Consider the following 14,634-nt stretch of genomic DNA (forward strand, 5'->3'; position numbering starts at 1 on the left):
TATTTTTCTTTATTGTTAACATAATAAGTATTTGTTATTTATAGTTCTTCATAAATTCTATTGTATTTCCCCATTTTCCTGTGAATGCCTACAAGAAAATGAACCTTAAGATAGTATATGGTGACACAAATCTACTTTGATAATTATTTTGCTTGGTTTTTGTGCGGGAGGTGGGGGGAATTGAGGGTTAATGTGCTTTTTCTGGTTTTGTTCATTTTTTTGTGGGGAGGTAGGATTTTGGGTTGATGATTGTCCTGCCTTTCTTTTCTTTCTTGGTTTCATGTCTACCGGCAGAATTGAAGAATTTCAGAGTTGTATAATTTGATAACAAATGCATCTTTGAATTTACTTTGAACATTAGAACTGCCTAGACGCTTCATTTTCCCAGTTCTTTCCTAAAGTTAGAGCAGTAGGACATTGAAACAAGTCCTTCAGAGCTCCCTGCTCCCTTTCTATACATCTCCTGCCCTATTTCCTCAGCTAATTCCATTTACATCTTAATGGCCGATGATATCTGCTTTGGTACAGACCTGAATTCAACCCGATCACACTTACGGACCTTGCAGGATGCATTCCAACAAAGGAAGGAATTCCCTTACCTGGTGCCTCTGACAGCAGTGCTCACACTCCCCTCCTACCGGTGGGCCAGAACTTGCTGTGTACTTGTAACTGAAAAACAGGAGATCCGCAGTTATTCCAAATACACATCTGTACAGCATTTTACAACAAATCCATCCTGAAGTGTATTTGAGCCCAAAGGTTTTTGAAACAGAAGCAACATGGTTAAGTGGGCAGCAATCGAGGTCTACAAAGCAAGATCCAGTGCAACACACATAAAATGCTGTGGCGGGAACTCAGGTCAGGCAGTGTACATGGAGAGGACTGAACAAATCAATGTTTTGTGGGGAGATTCTTCATCAGGACGCAAGATCCCACATGGTGGTGTACTAATAAAAGGATAGGCTGTTTTTCTTCATGATAATCGAGGGACAAATATTGTCCAGTACATCAAGGAGAATTAATACTGTTACCTGAAGCAGCAAGGTCTTGCTTTAACATGAAAAATGAAAAGACAGCACTTCAGCAGTAGTCCACTGAAAGTGCTAACTGATACACCCGGGCTTCAGGGTCATTTGAACACATCCTTCTAACTCATAATGAAAAACAAACACTTACACATCATGCTTCTTGGGCAAAGTTACTCAATTACATTTTACACAGCATATTTTCAGTAACTGCAATCTGTTGCCTCAAAGCTTCTCAGTGCCCCCTGCTCCCCAATTTCCAAAACAAGTGGGTCTAGTTTTGACTCCTCCAGTAAGAGCACAGAAAAATGCAGCACAGTACAGACTCTTTGGTGCATCATGTTGTGCTGACCCCTTAATCTACTCCAAGATCAATCAAACCCTTGCCTCCTACGTAACTCTCCATTTTTTCATCCATGTGCCTATCTAAGAGTTTCTTAAATGTCCCTAATGTATCTGCCTCTTTCACCATCCCTAGCAGTGCATTCCAAGTGTAAAAAACACAGCCATCCTATACTTTCCTCTAATTACCTTAAAATTATGTCCCCTCACATTAACTATCTCTACCCTGGTCTAAATTTTCATTCACCAATGGGTCTTTTCATCTTCTACACCCATATCAAGTCACCTCTCATCCTCCTTCACTCCAAGGAGAAAAGCCTTAGTTTGCTCAACCTATCCTCATAAGACAGGCAGCAGTCTGGTCATTCTCCTGCACCCTCCCTTAAATCCTTCCTTTGATGCAACCAGAACTGAACACAATATTCCAAGTCTAGTCTAACCAGGGTTTTATTAGAGCTGCACAGAGAACCTACCTTGCAGATCTTGAACTCAATCCCCCGACTAATAAGGGCCAATACACCACATGCCCTCTTAGCAGCCCTATTAACTTGTGTGGCAACTTTGGGGAATCTATGGATATAGACACCAAGATCCCTCTGTTCTGTCACACTGCTAAGAATCCTGCCTTTAAAGTGTCCCGGAATAAGTGAGCTCAAATTTCCACAGCAGCCTTTGCAACCTCGGTGCATTCCAATCCGGTTTACAAAGTGTTTCTGAGGTTATAATGTAGGAAATGTGGCTGCGTACCTGCACAGGGGCAAGCTTTCACAACGGTTTGTGCCACAAACACTAGGTAGACTTGTGGATGTGCATCACAACCTGGTATGGAAGTTGTCCTGTCCAAGACCGAAAGAAGCTGCAGAAGATTGTGAACACGGCGCAGCACATCACACAAACCAATCTTCCATTCGTGGACTCACTTTACACCGCACGCTGTCGGAGCAGTGCTGCCAGGATAATTAAGGACACGACCCACCCAGCCAACAGACTTTTTGTCCCTCTTCCCTCCAGGAGAAAGTTCAGGAGCTTGAAGACTCGTACGGCCAGATTTGGGAACAGCTTCTTTCCAACTGTGATAAGACTGCTGAATGGATCCTGACTCGGATCTGGGCCGTACCCTCCAAATATCCGGACCTGCCTCTCGGTTTTTTTGCACTACTTACTTCCCATTTTTCTATTTTCTATTTATGATTTATAATTTAAATTTTTTAATATTTACTAATTTTAACTATTTTAAATATTTAATATTTGTAATCCAGGGAGTGTGAAGCGCAGATTCAAATATCGCTGTGATGATTGTACGTTCTAGTACCAATTGTTTGGCAACAATAAAGTATAAAGTATAAATATTGGCCCTTGGACTCCAGAGAAAACTTGTGATGCTGCTCTTCAAAACAATGCTATGGGATTTGTTTGGTTGGCTAAGCTGAGTGTCCTAGCACCATTCGTAAGGAATCCTGCAGCACTGAATTGTACAGCACGTATCCATGCAACCACTGACAGTACCTCTCTACCAATCCCACTTTCTATCATCTGGACCCTAGCCATTATACACTGGATACCTTACTGTCATTGGAATATAAACTTAAGCAAAAGTCACCTACTTTTTGCCATTCTGAATCATCTTGCCCATCCTCTGAATGTGGAAGGAGCCACACCCCACGCAGTTGTACACCAAGGCCTGTTTACTGCAACAGAGAAACAACATCAGTTACAGACCTTCCATAATGAGAGAGACACAATGACAAATAGTTCCTTAAACTTATACTGAAGAATTGGTTTCTAGGTTACTAATTTAACATTAAGGTTGTATAAATTAACAATATTATTTCCCAATTATAGTAGAGAGAATTGAGTAACCTCCCTGTCAATCAAGCCTGTGGATGATATCACTGCAAGTGACAGGCTGATTTCTGCTATTAACAATCTGCCATTCTATCCTTCTGGGACAATGTATCTGATTCTACTGGGAAGCTTCATAAGTTCTCTTTCCTCTAGTCTGTATATAACTGTTTTCTGGAATGGTTTGCTGTGCAATTGACCGTTTAGTGGGATCGATGTACTCCCCCACCCCCACCTCAAGACTCATCAATAATAGCCAGTGTTCCACCTACACCACATTTCAGGTGAAAAATATTATCATTTCCATTCCAATTTTTCCGGCAATTATCATAAATCCAAGCCCCCCGATTTTTGATCCCTCTGCTAAGAAAAGTGCATCCTTTTAACATGGCCCTCTCAATTTTATATAACTCTTAAACCTTCCAACTTCTCCACACATATCTTCAGGACTGAGAAGGAAGGATGAAGATGGCAGAGTAATATATAACATATTAATTTGAGCTTGCTAACATGTTCATCACTGTGCTGCTGCTGCAAAAAGCTAACTTTATTGGTATTTAAACCTTGAGCATGTGCGCCTGACAACCATAAACTTGGACTCCCTCTGTAAATATCCTCTCATCTCTCCTTTGCCACTCTGATCCCAACATACATCCTTGCAGTGAGTAACCAGAACAGGAGATGGTACTCCACTGTAGCCTAACTACCATCTTACACCTTTCACCTGGGCTTCTTTGCTCTAATATTCTACAGCACGTTTCATCTAATAATGGAAAGTATTTGGGCCGGCTGGTGGTGCAACGACATCGGCGCCAGACCCGGGAGCAGAGGTTCCCGGGTTCGAAACTAGTCGGGTCCGCCCCGAGTATGCTTTCCATCCGTGCCGGATTGAGTGTCGAGATCGCAACTCGACCTCGTAAAATAAAAAGGGAAAATACTGCAAAAAATGTCTGTGTGAGGAGTGGCGTGCCACACAGTCTCTCTCTCGCTCAGCGCCTTGTAAAAGCCATGAAAAAGACATCATCACGGACGGACACACGCACCGACACGCAGACGCACACGCACAAAAGGAGGAAAGTATATGTATGTGTCACAACTTATTTTCTATACCACTGCCTCAACAGTTTTTGGACAGGGTGTTCCTCTACACTTTCTTAAAAGGTCAGCAAGAAAGAACATTTAATGCGCAGCAGCCACACTGAGATCTCGGCTCAGATTGCTCCAGTTCATGACTCCCAGAGAGAGGAGGAAGCAGAGCTGTAATCCCTTGACAAAGCTCTTGACTATAGTACAAATCCATTAGTGTAAATGTGGACCAGATGACAACCAGGGTCACCTCTGTTCAGTCTCAATCACTACCTAATACCTAGTGACAAAGCTGAGATGGGTGTATGAGGTAGAACCTGTAATAGGGGGATGAGATTAAATTAAAGCAAGTCAGTTGTATGTATGTCTCTGAAGGTTCTCAGTCATCCAGGCCATTGTATATCAAGCAGTAGTAATTCAAGGCAACTGGACTTGCTGTATTGTCTAGAATACATTTCGCTAATCATCTGAGAGGCTTTATCATGTGATTGGTATACATTTAAACAACTCACAAAGCTTATAAACTGGAAAACTACCCACCTTGGATCAGAAGTGAAGAAGCCTCTCGGATGAGTGGCCAAGTGTCTCCTAGACAACACCACAAGTCCAGTCGCCTTGATTTACTACTGCTTGATAAGTCAATTGTACTGTAAACATTTGGTACCTAATAGTTTCATAGCCAACTTCAGTGTCAACATAGGCAGTGGGAAGTAATTCATTAACACAAGAGATTCTGAAGATACTGGAAATCTTGAGCGACATACACACAAAATGCTGGAGGAACTCAGCAGGTCCATGGAGGGGAATAAAGAGTTTACACTTCGGGCTGAGACCTTTCATCAGGACTGGAACAGGAGGAGGCAAAATCCAGAGGACAAAGGTCAGAGCAGAGCAAGGAGTACAAGCTGCAGGTGATAGGCGAGTCGGAAGGTCAGTGGATGGGAGAGTGGGATGAAGCGAGAAGCCAGGTGATAGGTGAGTCAGAAGGTCGGTGGGTGGGAGAGTGGGATGAAGTGAGAGCCCTCCCTCCCCCAACATTTCTATTCTGTCTTCCAGCTCCTTAATTTCCAGTCCTGATGAAGGGTGTTGGCCTGAAACGTCAGACATTTATTGCCTGACTTACTGATTTCCTCCAGCCTTTTCTGTAATTTGCTCAGAGAAGCAATTGACTAACCATTATTTAACTTTAAGCAGTAAAAATTAGTTTCATTTTAAGCTCAGCTACATCAAGCAGTTCGGAATGAGTCTTAACCTGGCAGATGCTTTAACCACAGCCTGCCCCGTGAACACCTGGACAAACACTCGGATGTAGAAGTCGGCGCTAACAGAGAGGAGAGGGACGATATATCGCTGGTAGCAGTTTGCTCTCAGGTCCAATGCGTGCAGGATGATACGCAGAGCCTGTGTGGGGTAGGGGAGGGGGAAGGAATTAACAAGGCCGGGGAGGTGGATGGGTGTTGGGGAAAGGAGGGAGAAATACAATGGCTCAGTTAACAAAAACCAACCAAACAATCCCACACTTCAAGTTTTTGCAGAATAGAAGGCAATTTATCATCTGGATTTAAAACCAGTAATAGATAATTCTTTATGAACACAGGGAACATACATCATACATTTCAATGAGAGAGAGAGAGAGATTGAGTAATCAAAACAAGATGAATGACCAGAAAAGGAATACATTAAAGTATAAAAAGGGGCAAGCAAGAGGTAATTAACAGAAGTGAAAACTAGGCTGATTGTAAACGTTCAAGGGAAGGAAAGAGTATTAGAAAAGCCCGTCACATCAGGAAATCAAAAGCCTTCTCCTGTTTCTGTTCATATCCATACACAAGTGGGGACTAATCATGGACCAGAACTGATTAAATAGCTTAAAGTAAAAGAACCCTTGAGGGCAAATGATCATAACGTGATCAAATTCACCCTGAATTTTGAGAAGGAGAACCTAATGTCGGATGTATCAGTATTACAGGGAATTACAGAGGCATGAGAGAGGAGTTGGCCAGAATTGATTTGGAAAAGAACACTGGCACGGGTGATGGCACAGCAGCAATGGCTGGAATTTCTGGAAGCAATTCAGAAGGCACAGGACAGATACATTCCAAAGAGGAATAAGTATTCTAAAGGAAAGATGACTAACATGGCTAACAAGAGAAGTCAGAGCCAGCATAAAATCCAAAGACAGGACATATAATAGAACAAAAGTTAGTAGGAAGTTAGAGGATTGGGAAGATTTAGATACCAACAGAAGGCAACTAAAAAAGTTATTAGGAGGAAAAGATGGAATACAAAAAGAGCTGGTCAATAATATTAAAGAGGATATCAAAAAATTCTTTAGATGTATAAAGAGTAAAAGAGAGGTGAGGGTGGATATCGGAATGCTGGAAAGTTATGCTGGAGAGGTTGTAACGGGGGAGAATGAAATGGCAGATGAACTGAATAAAGTATTTTGCACCAATCTTCACTGTGGAAGACACTAGCAGTATGGTGGAAGTTCCAGGTGTCAGGGGTCATGAAGTGTGTGACGTCACCATTACTAGAGAGAAGTTTGTTGGGAAACTGACAGGTCTGAAGGTAGATCATTCACCTGGACCAGATGGTCTACACCCCATGGTGATACTCCCTTTGTTTTATTTTGACAAGCAGCATGGTATTGAAGACCCTTCCACGTTTTAAAAAATCTGTTTTGATCACCCATTCTGATATGCGTTTCTTGAACAAAAATCATTATCAGGTTGGAATCAGTCAATAATTTTAAAAGTCTTCTTTCACTTAATAGGGTGATTCCAGCCACGTACGTTCCAACTAATAACATTTAACTGTTTATTAACCATAGAATATTGTTTTAAACACGAAAAAACCATTGTGGGCTAATCAGAGATGGCGGTGATGAATATAACCATATAGAAAACACACATGTTCCAGAGCTCCATAATGGGAAAAAACCTGAAAAAGAAATCCTATAATAAACCACAAAAACCCCAAATCCTTCTCCCATCTCAAAAGGTAGAAATCCGACAAAAAAGGAAAAAGCCAGAATGCCTCCCAAAAGAAAGAAAAGCAGAACTCCGCATGCAGCTCAATATAAATAGTGATTTAAAAGTTTTTCTCCCAATTCCCCCCTCCCCTTTACAAAGAAGTCACGTGACCCTAAGATAAGAAAGCTCAGCAGAGAAACAGAAAAAAGATGTTTATAGTTAATCATTGAAAATAAACTAGGAATGCAAAAACAGTCTCCAAAGGCATCAAAACAATGCTATTTAAACCTAAACAGTACATTCTCAAACAAGACACCATTATTCCTTTAGCTTAAAACTAAAGCTAATTATCTATTCTAAATACTCCTCACTATATAAGAAAGAGTCTATGTAAACTATGAAAGCTATCACTTAATTAATAGAAGAAAAGGAAGAAAGAAGCTGATAAGCAACACACATCAAAGTTGCTGGTGAACGCAGCAGACCAGGCAGCATCTCGAGGAAGAGGGACAGTCGACGTTTCGGGCCGAGACCCTTCATCAGGACTAACTGAAGGAAGAGGTAGTAAGAGATTTGAAAGTGGGAGGGGGAGGGGGAGATCTGAAATGATAGGAGAAGACAGGAGGGGGAGGGATGGAGCCAAGAGCTGGACAGGTGATTGGCAAAAGGGATACGAGAGGATCATGGGACAGGAGGTCCGGGGAGAAGGAAAGGGGGGTAGTGGGGGAACCCAGAGGATGGGCAAGGGGTATATTCAGAGGGACCTCTGACTATATGGATCAGTTATGATGAATCCAATAGTGGCCTCTGAATGTAGTAACAAGTACAGTACCTAGTGTTCACTGATCACACCCATCTTAGAAAGGTCCTCAATTCTGCTCTTCGATAGAAATGTGTAGATGTTCTGCAATTTATTGCAAATAACATACTCATCCTTCTGATACACGCCAGAGTTGCAAAGACCAGGAATCTGCTGAAGCTCACCATTTCGTGGCAAAATTTGGATTTCAGCGACATGGCTCCATACTTGCTGTAACATGTCTCCCCGCTGTTGCCAGCCATCACTGCCATATCTGTACACGTGACGCACAGAAGCCCTTAAAGAGATGTACAATGTCTTGTTACTCAGATTTATAATTCAATCTCTAATAACTTCAGCAAGACCCAAATCTAACATGCAAATATCCAGTGCTACAGTACAAGCAACGTACACACTGTCTGGGGGATGGTATCCTTCACCTCCCCCACAGGCAGAAAAGATGTTTTCTATCAACCAGCATTTCTCTCCCCTTCCACCTCGAGGGGAGAGAATGCTGGTTAAAAGAACACAACTCAGCATGTTTCCACAATACAGGAGGGAGGAGAAGATGGCAGCGCAACACAGTGCATGCAGCTCTCCAGTGAAGTGATATCATATCTGTTAAATAGGGGCCGTGGACAATTCTGATTTGATGAATACAGACGTGAGAAGCAGAGGAACATCTGGAGAAATTTCTAAAGTGCCTGGTTCGCTGCTGTTGTAACTGTGCGATCGAGAATCTCTGGTGGGTAGGCCCCAAAATCCCCGGCTTTGCCTGCTGCTGGAGACTGAGGCTGAGGTCGAAACGTTCGGACAGAGATGGCGCATGGCGCTCGGTACTCGGTGTCGGAGGGCTGATCAGAGCTCGAAGTTTTCGGACGACTCAAGTCGGACTGTGGTTGGGCATGGCAGGGAGAGTTTTCTTCCTTCTCCCGTCTGTGTGAGATGTGGGACTTTCGAGAAACTTTGAACTTTTTTTTACTGTGCCATGGACTGTTCTTCATCAAGTTATGGTATTGTTGCGCTGTTGTAACTATATGTTATAATTATGTGGTTTTGTTAGTTTTTCAGTCTTGGTCTGTCCTGTGTTTTTGTGATATCACACCGGAGGAAATATTGTAATGCATACATTACTAAACGACAATAAAAGAGGACTGCTTGTCCTCATAATCTAATAATATCTCCCAGGGAAGTAGTAATCAAACCGGGCACACACCCTGTTCAAGTTTCTTGGGCAAGGTTAACCAGTTTGCAAATATCTTTCTCAAATCAAGCACAGTACCTAGAACCTACCACCCCAGCAACCAAGGCCACACTCACACAAACTTTATAAACACCCCCACTTTATAACATCATCCTCCGCAGCCTTAGAACCCGATCAGACAGCTGCTGTCCTCTCTCACCTCCTTCACTCACTGCTTGGACGGCCGCATCAATGAACTGCGATGGACTTCCGTAGGGATCCAGGTCAATCACATCAAACCAGTCCCGTCTCCTTTTGGACTCATACAGGAGCATGCTGTGGAGAGTGTCAGAGTGCAGGGCCTCCCAGGTTAGTAATCTCAGGATCTCACAGCAGAATCAGTTTTATCCATAAACAAATTAACCGCAGACAGAGAAAACACAAGTAACGACAGGGAAAAAGATTCAAAATGGTGACGCGCAGAGAAGCAGCAGTTACTCTGGAACAATGATCTTGAACACTCATTGGAGAAGTACTAATCATTAATTTACAAACAGAGGAATTACTGAATGGCAACTCTTATATTCTTCCTTTATACCTTTCTTTGACCACACGCCCCAAACCAATAACCTCTCCTAGAACCCATTTTGGATGGGAAATCCATTCCCTCATTATCATGGATGTAAATCTTCTAGTCCTGATCAGCAGGATTGACAGCATCTTTCCTACATGGACTGGAGTGGTTTTAAGACGTGGGCTCACAACCACCTTCAAGGGCCAGCCAAAGAACTCTGACCTATCACATTATTGTGGGGTACTATTGTGGCCACTATTCATTTTGTAACGTATAGCAATTATTTTTGACTTTGCAATGTATTGCAAACTTAAAAATTTCATGACATAGTGACAATAAACCAAATTCTGAAATCCAAAGATTTCTCTTCACTTTCCGTGAGGGTACTGCTTCGTATACTGGGTTAAACACTGATGCAGCAGATAGTATGCTGCCCCCCAACTCCAATGTCCTGGGTCCAATCAGACGGGCAATCTCTGAACGGCAGCAAGACCAAGGAGCTGATTATTGAGTTCAGGAGGAGGAAACCGAAGGTCCGTGAGGGAGTCCTCATCAGGAGTTCAGAGGTGGAGAGGGTCAACAACTTTAAGTTCCTTCCGCGCTCCCATTTCAGGGGCTCTATCCTCAGCCAGGCACACAAGTACAATTACAAAGAAAGCACGGCAGCGCCTCCACTTCCTTACAAGTTTGCAAAGATTCGGCAAGGCATTTAAAACTTTGACAAACTTCTTTAGGTGTCTGGTGAAGAGTATGTAGACTGGCTGCATCACTGCCTGGCATGGAAAACTCAACAAAAAAGTTGTGGATACAGCCAGTCGCCCACACTGCCACTGAGCACCCACCTACACGAATCGCCGTCACAGGAGAGCAGCATCCAGCATCAAGGACCCACACCATCCAGACCGTGCTTACCTCTTGCTGCTGTCACCAGGAAGTACAGGAGGCACAGGAGCCTCAGGACACACACCACCAGGTTCAGGAAGAGTTGTTACCCCTCAACCTTGAACCAGAGGGGATAACTTCACTCGCCCCATCACTGAACTATTCCAAAATCCTCTAGACTCTTCATCTCATGTTCTCAATATTTATTAATTTTTCTTTTGTACTTGCAGTTTGTTGTCTTTTGCACACTAGCTGTTTGTCTATCTCGTTAGATGAGACCTTTCCTCGATTCTATTGTGTTTTTTGTGAATGCCCACCAGAAAATTAATCTCACAGTTGCATATGGTGACATGCGGACACTTTGATAATAAATTTACTTTGAATGTCAAATTTCCACGTTCTCCCTACGACCAAGCGGGCAAGTGGATTGATCCCATGTGCACCAGGCTCTTTTTTTTCAAAGATTAGCTTTATTTGTCATGTGTATATTCAAACATACAGCAAAACACACCCTTTGCGTCAAATCAAATCAACGTGGTTTATACTGAGCAGCTTACAGGTGTCACCGACAATTTACTACCTTAAACCACGTCTTTAAAACATGGAAGGGAACCAGAGCACTCAGAGGAATCCTACACAGTCATGGGGAGAACATACAAGCTCCTTACGGTCAGTAGCAGGAATTGAACCCCAATCTCACAACAGGCATTGTAAAGCAATGCTACCATGCCTCACTGTTCCAAGAGACATACTAGTCGGCAGGTTAATTGTCCACTCTAAGTTACCCCTTGGAGTGTAGGAGAATTGTGGCAGCAGGCGGAGTACCAGGGGAAGGAGTGATGAGAACGTGAGCGGGAATTCAGTGCAGGGAAATAAGTTGGGTGAAGTGGAAAATGGGATTGGTCCCAGAGCAGGCAGCACGTGCTAGGTGGGCCAAATAGCTTCCTTCCTTGTCGTAAGATATAAGTATATCACGGACAGACTCTCCCTAGACTCCAAGATCAACAGACGGATCGGACGAGCAGCCTCAACATTCACCAGGCTGACAAAGAGAGTCTGGGAGAACAGAAAGCTGACGACGCACACCAAAGTTGCAGTCTACAGGGCCTGTGTCCTCAGCACACTGCTTTACGGCAGTGAGACCTGGAGCCTCTACTACAGACAAGAGCGGCGTCTCAACGCCTTCCACCTTCGCAGCCTGAGATGCATCCTGGACATCACGTGGACTGACCAACTCACCAACAATGAGGTCCTGGCCCGCACCCAGATACCCAGCCTCTTCACCCTGCTCCAACAACGCCATCTCTGCTGGCTGGGCCACGTACACCGCATGTCAGACAGGAGGATCCCGAAAAACCTGCTGTACGGGGAACTGGCCTCCGGCAAGAGAGCACAGGGCGGCCCCATCTTCGTTTCAAAGATGTTTGCAAGAGTGACATGAAGTCACTGAAAATGAAGGTCGAGAGGCAGGAGGACATGGCAAGCGATCGCTCTCACTGGAGGCTGGGACTACGCAGAGGTCTAAAAAGAGGAGAAGAGAAGCTGAGGCTTGCTGCTGAAGAAAAGCACACTTGTTGAAAAAACAGCACCAAGACAACACTGGAGGACAGCGCCTTCAAGTGCAGTCGCTGCAGCTGAGACTGTCACTCCCGTGTGGGCCTCTACAGCCACAACAGACGCTGCTCTAACACAGATTGACGCAAGACCTTCCAGGCGCAGATCCAGGGTCTCGCGAGACTAACAGATGCCGCCACCAGCACCACCATCAACCCAGTCAGAAGACTGTGGGTTCAAATCTCAGTGTAGACATTCAAACACAAGCTCCACAGGATGAAAAGCCAAATGCAATATTGAGGGAGATGAAGGTGCCCGTCTCTGATGAAGCCGTACACTAGGGCTTCCATGTGCCACATCTCATTATCTGATCCCTGTCCTGTTATTCCTAGGAGTTTATTGAGCACAAAAATGCTGAATTAAGGCCACTATGTCAACAAGGTCTCTCATGGATAACCTACAGTACAGATACACAAATCCAAGAACAGTCCGATCACACACTGGTACAAATACTGAAAGAGCCCTCCTCCCAGTCCTCGACAACAAACATACACACTGTACCTTGCATCTGCCAAGCTGGCGGTTACCATGTGCCCCACTCCATTGAGTTCGATGTTCCTCTGCATCAGCTCCACTGCTTTCGAGGAGAAGTCATTTGCAACGATGCTGTGAATTCCAGGGACTTCCTTGGCAAACCGGATCGAGCGGAGCCCAGATGCCGCCAGCCCTTCCAGTATACGGATCCCGCCCTGCACCAGCAGACAGATTAAACTAGTTAGGGACTACAAAGATTGACGCACAAGAAAAATAGAGAAGTTGGCCTTGAGACAGAGTGCAGAGATTTCTGATGGATTTCAGCAAGACGAGCATTTCACAACCCATATTAAAATATCAAACATCTCCAGCAAAACTCAGATCTGCATATCAAACCCTACCTTCCTCATTATCCAGGCTGACACCAGAGGGAGTGATAAACTGTCTGAGACAGCATCTCTCCAACAGGACATTGGACCAAGGACCCAACTAATCACTCAGGTGGATATATAAAAAACAAAGTCCTACAAGGAGATGAAGCAGGATAAATTATTTTGGCAGTCCCTGGTTGAAGGGGACCAAAAGCAATGAAATGAGATAGTGGCAGCAAGGTGCCTGGTTGTGCTTTTGGAGTTGATGTATTATCACTGCTCCCTTGCATGGGGAGTTGTTGCTTCACTTTCAAAGGCACCATCCCTTCAAACTCTCCCATCAGGGCAAATAAATCAGGATGCTGAATTACTGCTCTTCAAATTAGTCAGTCCTCCTACAGTGTGTGAAACTGCACAAACAGGAAATCTGATCGAAGGGCCACACCTTTCATTTGGAGGCACACTTTAAACAGCTATATTTCACGAGTTTGAGGAGATCTGGTATGTCGCCAAAGACACTTACAAATTTCTACAGATGTACCATAGAGAGCATTCGAACTGGCTGCATCATCGCCTGGTATGGTGGGCCTGGGCACTGCACAGGATTGAAACAAGCTGCAGAAATGTGTGAACCTAATCAGCTTCATCGGGGCACGAGCCTCCGTAACATCCAAGACATCTTCAAGGAGCAATGCCTCAAAAAGCCTCATGTTTGCTGTTGTGTGCTGGGGCAGCAGGCTGAGGGTAGCAGACACCAACAGAATCAACAAACTCATCCGTAAGGGCAGTGATGTTGTGGGGATGGAACTGGACTCTCTGACGGTGGTGTCTGAAAAGAGGATGCTGTCCAAGTTGCATGCCATCTTGGACAATGTCTCCCATCCACTACATAATGTACTGGTTGGGCACAGGAATACATTCAGCCAGAGACTCATTCCACCGAGATGCAACACTGAGCGTCATAGGAAGTCATTCCTGCCTGTGGCCATCAAACTTTACAACTCCTCCCTTGGAGGGTCAGACACCCTGAGCCAATAGGCTGGTCCTGGACTTATTTCCATCTGGCATAATTTACATATTACTATTTAACTATTTATGGTTTTATTACTATTTATTATTTATGGTGCAACTGTAACGAAAACCAATTTCCCCCGGGATCAATAAAGTATGACTATGACTATGAAAAAGGCAGCATACAGGACATCTTCAAGGAGCAATGCTCCATAATGGCAGCATCCATCATTAAGGCCACCCCATCACCCAGGACATGCCCTCTTCAAATTGCTACCATCAGAAGGAGGTACAGGAGCCTAAAGGCACACAGTCTACAATTCAGGAAAATCTTCCCTTCTGCCATCCAATTTCTGAATGGACATTGAACCCACGAACACCACCTCACTACTTTTTTTTAAACCGAATAATACATATCAATTCATATTGCAATGCACTGTTACCACAAAAACAAAT

At 44.0% G+C, this 14,634-nt stretch overlaps 1 protein-coding gene across 1 annotated transcript in view; it reads right to left on the reverse strand.

Annotated features, from left to right (window-relative positions):
• The window catches only part of trmt1 (tRNA methyltransferase 1), a 56,636-nt gene that overhangs the window by 25,253 nt on the left and 16,749 nt on the right, over window positions 1-14,634 (reverse strand). Inside the window, exons 5-10 of the mRNA XM_072248561.1 lie at window positions 12,824-13,011; window positions 9,473-9,588; window positions 8,255-8,367; window positions 5,548-5,696; window positions 2,972-3,055; window positions 600-669 (exon numbers count right to left, since the gene is read on the reverse strand). Coding sequence (XP_072104662.1) covers window positions 600-669; window positions 2,972-3,055; window positions 5,548-5,696; window positions 8,255-8,367; window positions 9,473-9,588; window positions 12,824-13,011 — 720 coding nt within the window. The remainder of the gene's footprint in view (window positions 1-599; window positions 670-2,971; window positions 3,056-5,547; window positions 5,697-8,254; window positions 8,368-9,472; window positions 9,589-12,823; window positions 13,012-14,634) is intronic.

The sequence above is a fragment of the Mobula birostris genome, chromosome 32 (genome assembly GCF_030028105.1).
Source record: "Mobula birostris isolate sMobBir1 chromosome 32, sMobBir1.hap1, whole genome shotgun sequence".
Classification (NCBI taxonomy): domain Eukaryota; kingdom Metazoa; phylum Chordata; class Chondrichthyes; order Myliobatiformes; family Myliobatidae; genus Mobula; species Mobula birostris.